A 19,089-nucleotide genomic window follows, 5' to 3' on the forward strand; every position below is an offset into this window, starting at 1 on the left:
TCCGGAAGGCTCTTCTAGAAAATTGTAAGTGTTCAGCTGTTGTTTCCACTGATCTTGCTTCTCCCATTTTAAAATAGAGAAATTTGTAACACACTGCAACCTTGGCTCACGCGGAAACGCCACATGAGTCCCAATCTATTATCTGTTAGAGCGATTGAAATGTCATGTATATTACCGATGACGAATAGCCGTTCAGTATAGCACTATTCACAAAACCATCTGCTTTTATATTGTCTATTGCACTTTTTGATTGTTAATGTTAAATTCCTTATTGCTTTCAGTTTCCAGGCGTGAAAATTTTCCACCGCCATGTATGTTTTCGTAAAGACCTGGTTTTGCTTCATAATAGATATACACTACTGGCCATTGAAATTGCTACACCAAGAAGAAATGCAGATGATAAACGGGTATTCATTGGACAAATATATTATACTAGAACTGCCATGTGATTACATTTTCAGCAATTTGGGTGCATAGATCCTGAGAAATCAGTACACAGAACAACCACCTCTGGCCGTTCAAATGGTTCAAATGGCTCTGAGCACCATGGGACTCAACATCTTAGGTCATAAGTCCCCTACAACTTAGAACTACTTAAACCGAACTAACCTAAGGACATCACACACACCCATGCCCGAGGCAGGATTCGAACCTGCGACCGTAGCAGCCTCGCGGTTCCAGACTGCAGCGCCAGAACCGCACGGCCACCGCGGCCGGCTTCTGGCCGTAATAACGGCCTTGACACGCCTGGGCATTGGGTCAAACAGAGCTTGGATGGCGTGTACAGGTACAGCCGCCCACGCAGCTTCAACACCATACCACAGTTCATCAAGAGTAGTCACTGGCGTTTTGTGACGAGCCAGTTGCTCGGCCATCATTGTTCAGACATTTTCAGTTGGTGAGAGATCTGGAGAATGTGCTGGCCAGGGCAGGAGTCGAACATTTCCTGTATCTAGAAAGGTCCGTGCAGGACCGGCAATATGCGGTCGTGCATTATCCTGCTGAAATGTAGGGTTTCGCAGGGATTGAATGAAGGGTAGAGTCACGGGTCGTAACACATCTGAAATGTAACGTCCACTGTTCAAAGTGCCGTCAATGCGAACAAGAGGTGACCGAGACGTGTAACCAATGGCACCCCATACCATCACGCCGGGTGATACGCCAGTATGGCGATGACGAATACACGCTTCCAATGTGCGTTCACCGAGATGTCGCCAAACACGGATGCGACCATCATGATGCTGAAACAGAACCTGAATTAATCCGAAAAAATGACGTTTTGCCATTCGTGCACCCAGGTTCGTCTTTGAGTACACTATCGCAACCGCTCCTGTCTGTGATGCAGCGTCAAGGGTAACCGCAGCCATAGTTTCCGAGCTGATAGTCCATGCTGCTGTAAACGTCGTCGAACTGTTCGTGCAGATGGTTGTTGTCTTGCAAACGTCCCCATCTCTTGACTCAGGGATCGAGACGTGGCTGCACGATCCGTTACAGCCATGCGGATAAGATGGCTGTCATCTCGAATGCTAGTGATACGAGGCCGTTGGGATCCAGCACGGCATCCTGTATTACCCTCCTGAACCGAACGATTCCATATTCTGCTAACAGTCATTGGATCTCGACCAACGCGAGCAGCAATGTCGCGATACGATAAACCGCAATCGCGATAGGCTACAATCCGACCTTTATCAAACACTGGTAGCAGTTACATCTGTAAAATATCTGGGAGTATGCGTGCGGAACGATTTGAAGTGGAATGATCATATAAAATTAATTGTTGGTAAGGCGGGTACCAGGTTGAGATTCATTGGGAGAGTCCTTAGAAAATGTAGTCCATCAACAAAGGAGGTGGCTTACAAAACACTCGTTCGACCTATACTTGAGTATTGCTCATCAGTGTGGGATCCGTACCAGATCGGGTTGACGGAGGAGATAGAGAAGATCCAAGGAAGAGCGGCGCGTTTCGTCACAGGGTTATTTGGTAACCGTGATAGCGTTACGGAGATGTTTAACAAACTCAAGTGGCAGACTCTGCAAGAGAGGCGTTCTGCATCGCGGTGTAGCTTGCTCGCCAGGTTTCGAGAGGGTGCGTTTCTGGATGAGGTATCGAATATATTGCTTCCCCCTACTTATACCTCCCGAGGAGATCACGAATGTAAAATTAGAGAGATTAGAGCGCGCACGGAGGCTTTCAGACAGTCGTTCTTCCCGCGAACCATACGCGACTGGAACAGGAAAGGGAGGTAATGACAGTGGCACGTGAAGTGCCCTCCGCCACACACCGTTGGGTGGCTTGCGGAGTATAAATGTAGATGTAGATGTAGATGTAGAATGTCGGAAACGTGATGGTAACCATTTATCCTTCTTACACGAGGCTTCACAACAACGTTTCACCAGGCAACGCCGGTCAACTGCTGCTTGTGTATGAGAAATCGGTTGGAAATCTTTGTCAGCACATTGTAGGTGTCGCCACCGGCGCCAATCTTATGTGAATGCTCTGAAAAGCTAATCATTTGCATATCACAGTATCTTCTTCCTGTCGGTTAAATTTCGCGTCTGTAGCACGTCATCTTCGTGGTGTAGCAATTTTAATGGCCAGTAGTGTATGTTATCATATGTTCATGTCTTTATGGAATATCTACAAGATAAAATGTATCTGCGTCATTAAGAAGACTGTGGATTATTTTCATCAAAACATACACATGAGTGGAAATTTTCTAGATTGACTCTGTCTACAATCTAGAAAAACGCAAGAAGTCTTTTTTCGGATGTCGAGTTTATTAAGCAGTGTGTGGCAGAATGTCCAAGCATATTGTGGCCTGTTCTTAGCATCAAACTTGAAAGCACTCATTGTCAAGAAGATCTACAGTGCGGCATAAGGATTGAGTTAGTGATGGACTCACAGAACAGTTGAAGACTGCGAGCAAAGATTTTGTTGTGTCTTCTTTGGCAATAGATGAGAGCACAGATAACGAAGACACTGCACAATTACTTATCATTATCAGTGGAATTAATGAAAACTTCGTCACCACAAAGGAGTTACTTGGTCTATAGTCAATGACAGATAGAATCACTGTTTGGGACTTGCTAGAGCGTGCTGTGTGTAGAGAAAAGAAGCTTATTCTGGGTCGAACCGGCAAGCATACAAAAAATGAGGCCAGAGTGTTCTTTGGGAAAATTGTAGGTATATTTCAACTTTAAAAAAAAAACAAGATATATGCATAAGACACACACTGTGGCAGTTCGTATTTTTCATTGTATTTTGCATCAGGAGAGCCTTTGTAAAGCAGTACTGGACTTAAAGTATGTGGTAGAGATATGTTCTAAGTTGGCGTGGTCCACACAATAAGAGCAAGGGCGTTACAGCATTGACATTTCAGATCTTTTCTTGAGGATGTGGAGCCACAGCGGCAAGGGGTAATTTATCACTACAGCTTGAACTGCTTGAGCCTTGTCAAAGTGATAAAAGGAGTTTGGGCATTTCAGAATTTCTGGACAAGAAAGAGATAGCTTATTAATTTGTGAGATAGTGTTTGCAGCCTGATATATCCGAGATATTGAATGAAATGACTGTGACATTCCAGGGGAAGGAATTGTTTGTTCATCAAATGTGGAAGAATGTAATATCTTTCAATGCAAAAGTAGGTCTACTGGAAAATCAAGCAGATAAAGGCAATTTTTGTCATTTTCTTCATTAGGAATAAAGAAAGTGCCTGAAAGTGATTCGGTTAATATTAGCGGTTTCTGCAGAGTCTGTAGGAGTAGATTACAAGAAGATCTCAGGACTTAAAGAAAGCCAGCCGGTGTGGCCGAGCGGTTCTAGGCGCTTCAGTCTCGAACCGCGCGACCGCTATGGTCGCAGGTTCGAATCCTGCCACGGACATGGATGTGTGTGATGTTTGGTTTAAGTAGTTCTACGTTCTAGGGGACTGATGACCTCACATGTGCTCAGAGCCATTTGAACCATTTTTTTTTAACTTAAAGAAAATTATGCCTAAATTCAGTTCTCTCTCTCATCCCATCACTGTTGATTTTCACACAGCGCCTGAGAAAATACAACTAGAAATTATTAATATGCAGTCAGATCACACTGTGGAAGAAAAGTTTAATGCTGTGATGTTCATGAGTTTTACAAATCTTAGTTTGCTAAAAGATTTCCATACGTGAAGAAGTTTTCTGTACTTGGCTCAACATATATTTGGTGGCAAAGTTTTTCTTGCTTCAGGATCAACATGGATAAACAGAGATGGCCCTTGAAAGACATTATCTAGTAGGCAGTGATGAGTATCTCAACAAGAAAAGTCACTCCTGATTACAAGAAATTGTAGAAAATGGTGACAGGATGCATTTGTTTAATTAAACTGATTTTAAATTAAATGCGCTTGAAGCTACAGATGATATGAAATTAGCACAATAAGTAAACTGAATATAATTGTCAGCGTTTTATTTTTTTTCACTTATTGACTTTCATGGTGCAATTTACACATTTCCTTAAATACAAAGTTAATTATCAAATTCAGTCTTTCCAAAAGGTGCAGCCCTTCGCTAATCTCCGCTTCCACAATGTGGCTCCCAAGTCAAAATAATTGCCCACCCCTGCTTTACTGAATTATCCATATTGCTATCAGTTCACATAACAGTCACAAATTTCCAAATACTAATTAAGTTTAATAACAGTGTTTCAATTGTTTTAACATACTGTTATGAACACTTCACACTCCTTTATTCACAAAAATATGATAATGAAGCCTAAATAAACTTTTAACGGTTTATAAGAAACGAAGTATCTCAGTTTCAATACTCCAACCAAAGGATATCTGACCAATTCCTCATATCTATTCAATGTAATTTTATTTCTATAGTGACTTTATTACTTTCTTATTTAGGTATTTCTGATCTTATTGTTCGCAAGACCTAAAAATATTTCACATATGCCACAGTGGGCAAGACAGGAAAGGAACGTATCAATATGTTTCTGCCAGACTGAACAGTAACTGATTATATAGAGCATAGTTAATAATAATTAATTTTTGTGATATTTTTCATTGGAAGTTCACCAATTCATACTGTATTGTTTTTTTCAAACCGTCTGTTTGAAATTCTTCTGAGTGAACTTTTCATTAGTCAAGGGTAAGACTGCTACCTAGAAAAAACCTGTAGTCTTTGATCTGTACTGTTGTAATTCTGTTTATCTAGCACTGATACATAGAAAAAGAAGAAATAATTGTTTCCTAGGACAAAGTAACCTAAATTTGCCGCAAAAATCTTTTCCCTACAGATAATTGCATTCCCATAATCCGTATATCCTGCTAATGCATGGATTGAGTGTTCAATAAGGAAAAAATGATAAACAATATTATACAGCAAAGAAGATTGAAGTTATGCAATTCACAAAACTAGAAGCATAATGTAGATGAAACATACAAATTTTTAAGTGTAAAAAAATAAGCATATAAAATGGTGAAACTAGCAGTGAAAAACTCTTATGAGTGTTGTAAATAAATTACACCAAGGCACATTAAACACAAGTAACTGGCATTTATATAGTAGAAGGAGGAAACACAAATTAAAAGAAAAGAAAAATAAAATTATTATGCAGAATGTTTGTATCAATATTACTTGTAGGTTTCATCCCAAAAAGAAGCAATTGGTGAACATTCTGTTGTGAAGGAGTATACAATTTGATTAAAAAGATGAACCAGGACTGCAGCAAAATGAAAATGAATGAAAGTACTAGTAAAGATTAACATAACGGTATCCAGAGGAAAGCAGGCAAATGAACTGATAAATTTAACAGATTAATATATATGATCACCGACTATTACATGAAGTTTGGAGTGGTGTTCTGCTTCCTACACTTTCTTAAAGGTTCTCTGTAGCTAACCTGTATTCTGTCTCATAGTCAAATGACAGTGAGCGAGAGGTAATAACTGCTTCTGTTTATCGTTCCTCACTGCCTTAATAAACTATCAATAGGGCACATGCTATAGATTTTTGGCAAATTTCGTTACTTGCATCAAAGTGAGGGATAGAACAGAACACGGACAACTTCTTGAACTCCAGTACGTCAGTTGAGCCCCACTTATGTGTTCACCAAATTGTCCTAGACAACTCGTTCTCCTCAAGATGTAGTACGAGACCTTGACTGACCGTAGTTTGAACAATGGGGTTGTAAGCAGGTGTCTGCCTGCCTTAACAACGAGCGAGTGGGGACTGAGACTGAACACTAACAACCTCTGGAACCCCAGTACACGAGTTGCACCCAGATTACGTCACATGTCCACTGAACTGTCCTAGATGCATCATTCTGCTCATACTATTGTAGGGTAACTCGACTAACTTTGAACTGATTGATGAGGTTTCAAGCAGCTCTCCGCCTACCTTGACAACAGGCGAAGCCCACCCGCCGTGCATGGCGGCGAGGTGTACGGTGGGCACCATGCCGTAGCCCGCCCACGCCAGCAGCACCCCCTGGCGCACCAGCAGCGGCACCCGCAGCCACGGAAGCTGCGCCACCAGCGCCACGCCCAACATCAGAGCCACCGTCGCCGTGTAGAAATGCCGCCACCACTGCCGGCACCACAGACACAGTCACTATAGTTCAGTTCTTTTATCTTGGCGGCTCGCGCATGCCCGCCCAGACGCGGGACATTGCTGCGTTGCCAGTTGCACACGACGCACGCGCCAATGGAAGCAGCGTCTAGTATAGCATAGTTCGCAAGCTTACGTTTAGGGGGGAGCGCGCAGTTCATGAAGTAAAGCCACCACGGCCGCATTAACCCTTTCGCTGCTACAGAGACGTGCTCCCTGCATTCCGCGCTGTGCGCGATTTTGTCACTGCACTGCTCGCGTGTGCAGACACATGGTGCTCCGACTGCTTTGACACTCTTATCATTCGCGCCCGGTGTAAATAAAACTTTTATTACAGTCGCAAAAGACGGAATATTTCTCAATATTACATACGACACCTATGTGGTACTTAAATTAAATGAGATATTGTTATACAGTAAATTTTATATGAAATTTAGGTATCTTGTCCACATTTCATTCTCAACATTGTGGCAATTAAAATCGACCATACGGAAAGTATATGCTATGGACTTTTACCTCTGCAAACTCTTCAAAATTTCGTGCAATGGTTTACTACATTTAATGCTGCACAATAACTGCGTTGAACATCGAAACAAAATTAAGACATTTATGGGGGGAAGGTATCAGTCAACAAGATGTGTAAAAATCAAATTTTCTGGCCAAATAGTTTTTGTGAAATCGAATGATAAGAGTGTCAAAGCAGTAGGAACACCATGTGTCTGCACAGGCGAGCAGTGCAGTGATGACAAAATCGCGCACAGTGCGAAATGCGGGGAGCACGTGTCTTCAGCAGCAAAAGGATTAATGAAGAGACAAAGCATTAGAAATTTCAAAAATTGCATTCAAACGAATAAAATTCGTGAAGTAAGACACTTCGATATTGTTTTTAAATAATGAAAATATTAAGCATCACACAAGGATCGAACCCACACCCTTTCACTTCATAGCCCAATACCTTAACCATTACGCTCACACAGCTCGTTGGTGGACCCCAACACGTCACGCAAAATACTGTCAAACACTGTTGGCATGACTATGAATTACTCATGCTTCATCGAAGTACAATAGGAAATAAACAATTACCACTGTTCTTTATTGCGAAAAACAGTTCGTGAGATTGATACAAACACCTTTCCTTGCTATCGCCTGAATTAGGAGGCTTATTGTTTGTTTGGTTTAATTAATTAATAAAATATGAAGCAATTGGTATAAAGAATGCTTTTTCCAAACTTTCTATAAAAGAAAGTCTGCTATCAAGACATTGCTTTTGTTCTATTACTTTATTTATGACTGAACGTTTCTAAAACTGAAGACACTCGTCTGTGCTCTGCACTGCAGTCGAGATCTGGCAACGTCGTTCTCTGTTCATTGGCTGACTGTGTTTTGTGACGTCAGATGCGCAGAACGCACCTAAACTCGGCCGCCAACATAAATGATGCGCACTCTAGTCGCCTCCTGAACTTCGCTTCTTTGCGCAAAATCCGTGTGGCGTAAAGTGTGTCAAGTGTTTCAATTCTACACTCTGAGACACAGAAAGCGACAGGCCACGAAACAATGATCCGAATCTGATGGAAATCTGTATATCCAATGTGCATATACAAATAAACGAATGATTATAGTTTCAGAAAAATTGTATGATCATACAGGAGTAGTTTCACAAAGTGAACAAGTTTGGCCTTTATACAAGCAGTTACTCGACTTGGTACCGATTGTCTGCGTTGTTCGATATCTGCTTGAGGGATATAGTGCGAAATTCTGTCCTATTTGCACGTTACATCGTCAAAATTCCGAGCTGGTTGGAAGACTCTGCTCACAAGGTTCCAAACGTTCTCTTACTGGACGAGGTAGCGTTTGGCAAGCACGAAGACAAGCGTTACAAATTTTCACTATGTGCGGTCGAGAATTATCTTGCTAAAATGTAAGCCAATTATGGCTTGCCGCCAGCCGCTGTGACCGAGCGGTTCCAGGCGCTTCAGTCTGGAACCGCGCGACCGCTACGATCGCAGGTTCGAATCCTGCCTCGGGCATGGATGTGTGTGATGTCCTTAGGTTCGTTACGTTTAAGTAGTTGTAAGTTTTAGGGGACTGATGACCTCGTATGTTAAGTCCCAGGTTCGTATCCTGCCTCGGGCATAGGTGTGTGTGATGTCCTTAGGTTAGTTACGTTTTAGTAGTTCTAAGTTCTAGGGGACTGATGACCTCATATGTTAAGTCCCAGGTTCGAATCCTGCCTCGGGCATGGGTGTGTGTCCTTAGGTTAGTTACGTTTTAGTAGTTCTAAGTTCTAGGGGACTGATGACCTCGGATGTGAAGTCCCATAGTCCTCAGAGCCGTTTGAACCATTTGATGGCTTGCCGTGAAGGGCAACAAAATGGAGAACAGAATATCGTCGACGGATCGCTGTGCTGTAGGGTGCCGCGGATGACAACCAAACGGTGTCCTGCTATGAAATGAAGTGTCATCCCAAACCGTGTCTCTTGATCGTCGGGCCTTATGCCCGGCGACGGTCAGGTTGGTATCTCACCGCTGTCCAGGGCGTCTCTAGACACGTCTTCGGCTTCGATTCTCATTGATTGGAATAGAATTATCTCCAGTGATGAGTCCTGCTTCGAATTTAGCCCCGGCGACCAGAGACTTTGCACTCGAGACGCCCCAGATACCAGTGGGTACCAACCTGACTGTCGCTCGCCATATGATCTGACAGCTACAAGTGATGGTCGTGGGTCCCGTTCCTTTTCATAGAAGGACACCTTTGGTTGTCATCCGCGACAGCTTTACAGCACAGCTGTAAGTCGATGATATTTTTCACCCCGTTTTGTTGTCCATCATGACAAGCCATCCTGGGCTTACATTTCATTCGAAAGGTAATTCTCGGCCGCACACGGCGAGACTTTCTATTACTTGTCAGCGTGCTTGTCAAACTCCACCTTGGCCTGCAAGGTCGCCCGATCTCTCCCCAGTTGAGAACGTTTGCATCATTATGAGCACGGCCCTGCAACCAGCTCGGCATTTTTACGATCTAACGCACCGGTTGGACAGAATTCTGCATGATATCCCTGAGTATCCAGCAACTATCTGACAGTCCCAATCCGGATAAATGCTTGCATAAGGGCTAGAGGTGGACCAACGCGTTACTCAATTTGTGAAGCTCTTTCTCTTTAATAAATCATTCAACTATGCTCAATCTGTAATAAGCTGTTTTCCTTACGGTGATTATTAACGAATCTGTCAACTGTTCCAGTAATTATATTTAGCGACTAGTTTGAAGCCTGGCCTCCTGAGGCTGCGCTGAAAGAGCCTGGTCTTAATCATGAACATCAAGCCAAAACCAAACTGTTGACAGATTCGCTAACAAACGCTTTATGAAACCGAATAAAATTGCTGGTTTTCAGTCAACAAAAGTGTTGAAACTGAAAAATTTGTTTTTCTGTACATGTACATCACTTTTACGATTTCTGTCCCGTGCGGTTAATTACTTCGTGGTGCACGCTATTTTTTCCCCTTAGAGTGTTTTTTAATGATTTAAAATGTGTTGCGATAGGAGATAAGTATCAAACGTAGAGTGGTATATGTAGATTATGGGCTGAAATTTGACTGGGGCGACTGCAGTGAATAACTGAATGGGGAATTCAGCAAGATTCTCCCACGGAACATTAGGCTCTGGAGAAAAAGACAGGAGAATCGCCGAACAGGAGACAAAGACATGTACCTTTCAGGCAGAATTAGACTGCGTGAAATTTGAAATGAAAAGGTTCAATTGGGGGGGGGGGGGGGGAATAGATCGTGTGAACTGGGTGAAGGTAACAAGTAGTGGACGAACGGGAACAGCTCTGTGACTTCATTTGCATTTGAGCTAACAGTATCGAAGCCTCATCCAGCTATAGGTTACAATAGAGTGCAGCAGACTTCTAACGAAGAAATTAACTGTAGGTCAGTAATAAAAAAAGAGGAGGTCGAAAAGAGTCTTGATGTTAGGTACTAGCCATGAGGGGGATGTAGGCTAGATAATACAGTATAAACTAGAAACAGGGTATCAGATCACAAGTACTACGACGCCCAAGTGCTAACCTTGACAAGTAAATCTTTGTAAAGATTACGACAAGGAGGATCCGATTATCATATCAGGTGTAGCAGGGAACAGCCTCGTTAAAGACAAAAATTACAGAATTAGGAGTGACCTGGATGCTCTGTACACATAAACATGAGTCTTGTGGAGGTCCAGCAGTGCCATGACCGTGCCTGGGTTAGCACTAATGTGAGCTGTGTGAACACAGAGCTGCGCGGGCAGCTGCTGACCGAAATGAAATCGTACGTGAGTGCAGTGCCTTGTTGCTATAATTGGGAAATGGGGATATCATAGACATGACGTACATCTGAATAGCATAGGGAAAGATGGATTAGCTGAGATTCTTGCAGAAAATGTATGGTGCACCACTCAGTGCAACATCCCTGTGGTTACTGGTATCAGAATCAGCATTCAGCCACCCTGTTATGAAAGAAGTCAAAATAGCGGAAGACCCACCCAAAATGATTAAGGACTCACAGAAATGTAACGTTAGATTACTTCGTCACAATATTAGAGGACTAAGTAATAAGGTAAAAGAAAATTTAGACAGCTCTGAAAAGACAGATATCGTGTGCCTATTCGAGCACCACACAACCACCAGACTAGAGAAGTTAAATATAAAAGATTACGTTCTAGCGCCTTACTCACGCAGAACTAATGTGGGAAAAGGAGGCACTGTAATGTATATTAAGACAGTTTTTATTTTGATTAGTACATATAAGTCTGTACTTGTAAATTACTGGCCAAATAACAGGGTAACAACACTACTGAATTACATAGAAGGCCTGTAAATGACGAGTCGCAGACACGAAGTGCAGTTAATAATCCTTTCTTAAATATTGTGGAAAATATAGGACAAACAGTTCAAGATAAAAAGCACAGCAGTATTCTGAAAAAGCAATTCATAAAATTCAATCAAATGAACGTATGACAGACTTTTCCCTCTGAAATTAATAAAATGGTTTATTTCCTCAATAATATAAGCTCATACGGATTTGATGTGTTTCTAAGTATTAAAGACGGAGCATAAAAGATTTGCTGCTATATAATAAGTCCAGTCTTATCTGAAATATGTAATGCATCACTTACTTAAGGCATTTTCCTAGAGAACTTGAGATATTCCATTGTCAAACCACTCTAGAAGAAAAGTGAAAGAATAGATGTCAATAATTACTGTCCTATTTCACTACTGACATTTTCCAAATTTTCTGAGCAACAATAATACCCTTAGTAAATCGCAGTATGAAATTCAGAAGAGTTGTTCTACTGAGAATGCCATTTACATGTTCACTAACCAAATTTTACAAGCATTAAATAACGAAATAGCATTGGTTAGTATTTTCTGCGACCTGTCGAAGGCATTTGACTGCGTTAACCACAATATCCTCCGAGAGAAGCATGTTTTATGGATTTGATGGTACAGCCTAACAGTGAGAAATGTAATATCTAACTAAAGAATGCAACTGTTCGAATAGACATCACCTCTCAGGTGTATAAACATGCCTTCCAATTTTCGTTTATGTCACACAACACCTTCTTGGCGTTGCGATTTTTTTCCGTCATTGTATTAAGACAGAACACAAGTTCAAAAACGATGAGACAAGTAGCTTTTGCAGTGATCAGCACACAGAAGTGTGTGGCTGTGAATTAACACTGTTCGCTTCTAATTGTAACTGTATATAGATCCCCACTGGGAAATTTTGAATTGTTTATGAGAAATTTGTGTTCCTTACTATGCTATCTGTCAGACAGCAGGAAGCAGTTAACAGTATGTGGTGATTTCAATGTAGAGTTTCCGAAGGATTATTATAACAAAAATGATCTGGGAACCTTATTTAGATCCTATAATTAATTAATTAACTTTCCAGTACAGGTGGATAAAGACAGTAGTACTCTAGTAGATAACATTCCCTCTGATGAAGCTTAAATCAAAGAAACAACTATATATCCAGTACCAAATGCTCTCTCTGATCATGATTCACAGTGAGTTAGAATAAATGAGACAGTGCCTTGCAGTATAGTTCTCCCGAGTGGAAATCAGTTGTAACAAATGTTTTTTGGAGTAGTTTACAGGAGATAACTTGGGATGAAATTTACAAGGAACCAAATACAGACAAAAAAATTAATTTATTCAATAATAAATTCATCTCATTAGATGAAAATATTTTTCCACATAAACCAATCACAAAAAATATAAAACAGCCTTGTAAAAACTATCGATCACTAGAAGGATTGAAATAACCTGAAAAAAAAGGAATTGTATCTATTCGCAAGAACAAGTAAAGATTCTGCGGTGGAAGCACACTACAAAAACTATTCAAAATTACTAAGAAAAGTTAGTAAAAATCAAGGAACATGCATATTATTTCAAAACTCCGTAATTTTGAAAACAGTAAAACGAGAGAAAGGACAACTAGCCAAAGAGCATGATGATAGCACTATTAAACCGAATGGAAGGACTATAAATGATAAGTCTCATGCAGCAAATTCATTTAATGATCATTTCTTAAATAGCGTAGAAAGTACATGGACACACAGTTCAAGAGAAAAAGCACAGCAGTATATTGAAAAAGCCACTCTCATAAAAGTCAGTAATATATGTATTACCAACTTGTCCCTCTGAAATTAATACAATTGTGCATTCTCCCAACAATAAAAGCTGATATGGAGCTGATCGTGTTTTCAACAGAGTACTCAAGATGTCCTCCAGTATAATAAGTTCTGTGTTATTTGAAGTTTGTAATGCATTACTTAAGCAAGGCATTATTCGAGAGAGATTGAAATATACCATTGTTCAACTCCTCTATAAGAAATGTGATAGGAGGAAAGTCACTGAATACTGTCCTGCTTCACTGCTGGAATAATTTGCAAATAACAGGTCGGATTTCAGAAGAGTTGCCCTACTGAAAATGCCATTTACACGTTCACACATCAAATTTCGCAAGCATTCAATAACGAAATACCCCTAGTTGGTATTTTCCGTGACCTATCTAAAGAATTTGATGTTGTGAACAACAATATCCTGCTAGATAAAGTGAGGTTTTATGGAATTGCTGGTATAGCCAATCAATGGATAATGTCATATCTAACCAAAAGAATCTAGAAACTCGTACTTAGTAATCCAACTTTCGTAATCAGGTGAGATTCCTCTGAGTGAGGAGAAATCAAATACAGAGATCCGTAAGGAACAATATTAGATCCGAAATTACTGCTGGTATATGTAAATGATGTTCCATCTAATGTAGAACTAACAGAATTAGTTCTTTTTGTGGGTGACACTACTACTATAACCAATCCAAGAATACGTAGAGCATCAGAAGAAATGGTAAACAGTGTTCTTAACAGTGCCATTGACTAGTTTTCTGGGAATGGTCTCACTCTCAATTTTAAAAAGACACGGCGTATTCAGTTCCGCACATCTAGAGATACTACACAAATGATATTAGCAACACGCAATGCGGAAATAATAGGAAGGGTTGGAACTTAATAATTTTAGGTATCCATACTGATGAGAATTTAAACTGGTAAAAGCTCATTTCGGAACTCCTAAAACAACTTAGTTCAGTCACATTTGCAATGAGAATCACTGCAAATCTTTGCTAGAGGCAGTTCAGTAAGTTGACATATTTTTCATATTTTTGTCAATAATGACATATGGAAAATGTTCTCGGGTAACTCATATTCAAGAAAGGAAGTCTTCATTGCTGAAAACGAGCAGTAGACATATTAATGTATGTTTTGCTCACCCCAATCATCTTGTAGACATCTGCTTAAAGAGTTGGGAATTCTGACTATTGCATCAGATATATTTATTCCCTTATGAAGTTTGTGGTAAATAACCCACTGCAGTTCAAACGGAACAATGAGATACATAACTTCAATACCAGAAGGATAAATGACGTTCACTACTCCATGTTAAACTCTGTTTTAGTACTAAAAGGGGCGGACAATGCTAAAAGGTAAACCTTTTGATCACTTACCCAGTGATATAAATTGTCTGACAGACAGAAAAGTAAAATTTGAAAACAAACAAAAATTTTCTACTTGACAGCTCCTATTCCATAGCAGAACTTTTGTTATTGTAATGTGTAATAGGTGTTTGGTACATGCTTAATAATAATGACCATAATAATAATAAAACTTATAAATATTCAGCATGTAGCCATAGTTACAAATTAATTTGTGATGTGAATGTAAAATCACTCGTTCCACATCATTACGATTTATTGCGCAAATGATCCAATGAACAAGAACCTAACTAATTATTAACTAACTAACCAACCGTCTTTGTAAGAGCTGATTTTGGGCCCAGTCCTATATTTAAGCTTTTTAATTTTCTTTGAGAAGAAAATATTGGTAATTGCTAAGGACAAGCAGTGATTGAAAAAGAAAGAAGGAAGAATAATTTTTAATGTCCTGTCGACAACGATCACATTAGAGGATCACAACCTCCGATCGGTGAAGCCTGGAGTAGGATATCGATTAGCCTGGAGTAGGATATCGATTGTGCCCTTTTGGAAGAACCATCCAGGCTTTTGTCTTAACTGGTTTATGGAAACGGTAGAAAATGTAAATCAGGGTGGTCGGAAGGGGATTTGAATCGTGATCGACCCACGTCCAACGTGCTAATCACTGAGCACTCTCGAACGCTGTGGCTGAGAAGGGAGTGAGCCAGTATTGTACCCTATCCCGATATTATTCAATATGTACAATGAACAAGCAGTGAAGAGAACCAAAGAAAAATTTGGAGATGGGATTAAAGTACAGGGAGAAGAAATAAAAACTTCAATGTTTGCCTATGACATTATAATTCTGTCAGAGACAGCAAAGGACTTGGGAGAGAAGTTGAACAGAATGGACAGTGTGTTGAAAAGAGGATATAAGATGAATATCAACAAAAGAAAAACAAGGTTAATGGAAAGTGGTCGAATTAAATCAGGCGATGTTCGGGAAATCAGATTAGGAAATGACACACTGAAAGTAGTAGATGAGATTTGGTATTAAGGCAGCAAAAAAAAAAAAAACTAATGATGGCCGAAGTAGAGAAGATATAAAATGGAGACTGGTAATGACCAAAGAGTCTTTTTGAAGAAGAGAAATTTGTTAACATGAATCATAAACTGAAGTGTTAGGAAGTCCTTTCTGAATATCCTCTTGTACGGGAGTGAAACGTGGACGATAAGAATCTCAGGCAAAAAGAGAATAAAAGCTTTTGAAATGCGGTGCAACAGGATAATGCAGATCGCGTATGTAATGAAGAGGTATTGAACAGAATTGCCGTGAAAAAAAAATTGCGACACAACTTGACAAAGAGAAGGGATCGGTTCTTATGGTGCATTCTGAGACATCAAATAATCACAAATTTAGTACTGGAGGGAAATATGGAGGTTGAAAATTATATAGGGAGCCCAAGAAATGAATGCAATAGCAGATTCAAGAGAATTAGGTTGCAGCACTTATTCGGAGATGGAGAGGTTTGCGGAGGACAGAGTAACATGGGGAGCTGCATCAAAAAAGTATTCAGACTGAAGAACGAACAAAAACAGTGAAACTGCTGTCAAAATAGCGTAATTTTTAGGAAGTATCTGCAGAATGTTCTTGAACTAATACCAGATATTATTCTTATACCAAGCTTCTATACACTGAAAATTTCATCGCTGCAAGTGCAGTTTCCCATAAAGTGATGGTATAAGGCATTAGTGTATGATAACATGCAGAATAAACTAGCAGTAAATATACGTATTGTAAATGTAACTGATCTAAGATTCTCCATCCAATCTAGGCTCTGAGTTTTCTAATTAAAATTGTAAATTATGTGCAGTCCATAAAAGTTAACATTTTCTGTTTATTGTATTTAGTCTTGTAGCTATCGTCAACTATTTGTCTTCTTTGGAGCCAGCAGCTTAATATATACCTCATAACAACATGGTTATTACAGTAGATGCACCAAATAACTGCTTATAATAATTAATCTGTATTCACGATAGACTGTTTCAGCGTTATCGCCATTGGCAAGTACGTCTAGATTGATGTGACGTCCGTATTAAGTAGTTAGTGGACTGTCTTACAATTTCCACTGTTTTCATAAGATGATAAATGATAACAATATTTTGAAACTAAAATGTTAATTACGATGTGACAGTAGTCTGACAATACCACTCTTACGACGCTATATGTTTACCAACCGGAAGAGTGGAACTGTCAAACTACTGTCACATCGTAATTAATATTTTATTTTCAACATATTGACATCATTTACCATCTTATGAAAACAGTGGCAGTTATAAGACAGTCCTTAACTACGTAATATGGACATAACATCAGTCTAGACGTACTTCAAAATGGTGATAAAACCAAAACAGTCTGTCGTGAATACAGATTACGTATTATAAGCAGCTATTTGATGCACCTATCGTAATAAAAGGCTTGTAGGTTTCTATTGGAAGCACTATGCCTACGGATGGGCCAATAAAAGACCTACAAACAAACATTTCCCGACAAAAAGGTGAAATATCCAGAAGACATGATCAGCTGTCAGCGTAACTTTGAACACCTGCACACTGTAGGTGCGTATGTAAATGATTAGATACACAATCCTCTGTGACACGTAGAACGGAGACCAGAGTGCATTAGCGTCGTTCGAGTAAGTGTTGTTACCAGGTCTAATGCGTGAAGAACGTCAGATGTTTGGCGGTCACAGTAAAGGACCAGAGATGTCGAGTACCCGTATGAGACAGCGCTATCAGCGCCAGACTTAGAATTAATAGAAAGAAGAAGCCTCTATTCTGATTTACAAAATAAATTGAGAATTTTAATTTTAGTGTGTGCCAAGTTATCGACAGAACTTAAATTTACCTAACATCAGGAGTCACGGTAGCTCGCAGTGAAAGATCTGGCCTCCTGTTGGAAACCGGCGAGCTTTTCGTGATCTTTCTCTAGATCAAAAATAACAACAACAAAAAAATACCTGAGGTGGACGCTGTCGCAAAGCAGGCTAATGAGTATATATCTGATTTGTGTTGAACCCGATGTCCGTATGAAAAATACTGATATCGTCAACGTTTTTGCGAATACTAAGGCTACGAAAGAAAATTTTCTGCGAATATGTTTGTTATTTTAAAACTGAATGACTATTTGTATATATGTTAGTATTGTACGTAAGAGGAATTTGAAACAAAGAAATGGAGCTAGATCATAAATAATAGATAAACAACTTACTATAGCTATTATAACATACCAACAAAGAAGTTAAAAGGCACAACGGACCTTGATTACGATACAGTGATATACAGAGGAGTAACTAAAAACATACGAGCGAGATACGGGTTGCCAGTCCTAACAAATAACAAACGGAAAAGAAAAATTATAGAATATTCCTTCATCAACGAACGATTTGTTAGATGTAAATTCAAAACTGACAGAAGATGTTTAGGCATTATAGGTGTATATGCACCTGAAGCCGGGAAGAAAACAGAAGTAAAACTGTTCTCTGACAAACGGCAAAGGGTGCTAAATAAAGTAAATAGGAGATATCAGGTTCTCATCTGCGGATACCTAAATGCTACAGTCGGTAACATACCCACCTCAGGAGCTGTGGGTATATTCGGTGAACAACACATCCATGAAAATGGTGAAGAACGTAGACAGTTTGCAACCTTCAACCAACTTAAGATCACTAACGCGTTTCTTAGGAGAAAAGCGGTACACAAGTTTACATGGAGTGCGTAATCGCAAACGACAGGATATGTAATCAGGTTCAAGATGTACACATACGCTGAAGAAGCGATATCTGATTTGATTAGTCTTTAGTTGTCACAACACTTACAATGATAGCTAAATGGAAGAAACTTAGGCCAAGACGAGAAACAAAGGTTGAGGATGTCTTTAAGCTGTACCATCCGGAACAAGGGAGTATTAGGAAATTTTTTCAAAACCTTCTGCAGAAATATCTGCTAGTCATTCCAGCTGTTCGGGATATAGAGAAAGAATGGCAAAATATTTAAGAATGCTTAAGCGACATATCAGATATTGGGGAAAAAGAAGAAATTAAGGAAAAAGAAAGGAAATAACTAGGTTAGCACACCAAGAGCCATGGGACCATTTCATACCTAAAGGAGAACAAGATATACACGGGAGGTAAACTTTTGCCTGTAAACTAATGAATGATACTGCAGAACTAAATACAATTAGCGAAGATCAATGGAAATTATTTTATAAAAATTGTGCCAAATAGATCTAGAATTGGAGGAGGAGGGGATAAGATTACGTAATAGTATGGTAAATTCAATAAGAATACAAGAACTGTAAGTAGTTCTAAAAAGTATGAAAAAACAGAAAAGCAATTGGATCGGATGGTATTAATATGGAACTTTTAAAACACGCTTGTCCCTTCTGTGATTTTAGATCATTAAATTTATTTAATGAATGCTGAC

General features: G+C 39.7%; 1 protein-coding gene across 1 annotated transcript in view; it reads right to left on the bottom strand.

The window, feature by feature from the left end:
- LOC126162945 (progestin and adipoQ receptor family member 3-like) overlaps positions 1 to 19,089 on the bottom strand; it is a 121,226-nt gene that overhangs the window by 30,063 nt on the left and 72,074 nt on the right. Inside the window, exon 6 of the mRNA XM_049919781.1 lies at positions 6,382 to 6,570. Within this exon, the coding sequence (XP_049775738.1) occupies positions 6,382 to 6,570 (189 nt within the window). The remainder of the gene's footprint in view (positions 1 to 6,381; positions 6,571 to 19,089) is intronic.

Source organism: Schistocerca cancellata, chromosome 1 (assembly GCF_023864275.1).
Source record: "Schistocerca cancellata isolate TAMUIC-IGC-003103 chromosome 1, iqSchCanc2.1, whole genome shotgun sequence".
Classification (NCBI taxonomy): domain Eukaryota; kingdom Metazoa; phylum Arthropoda; class Insecta; order Orthoptera; family Acrididae; genus Schistocerca; species Schistocerca cancellata.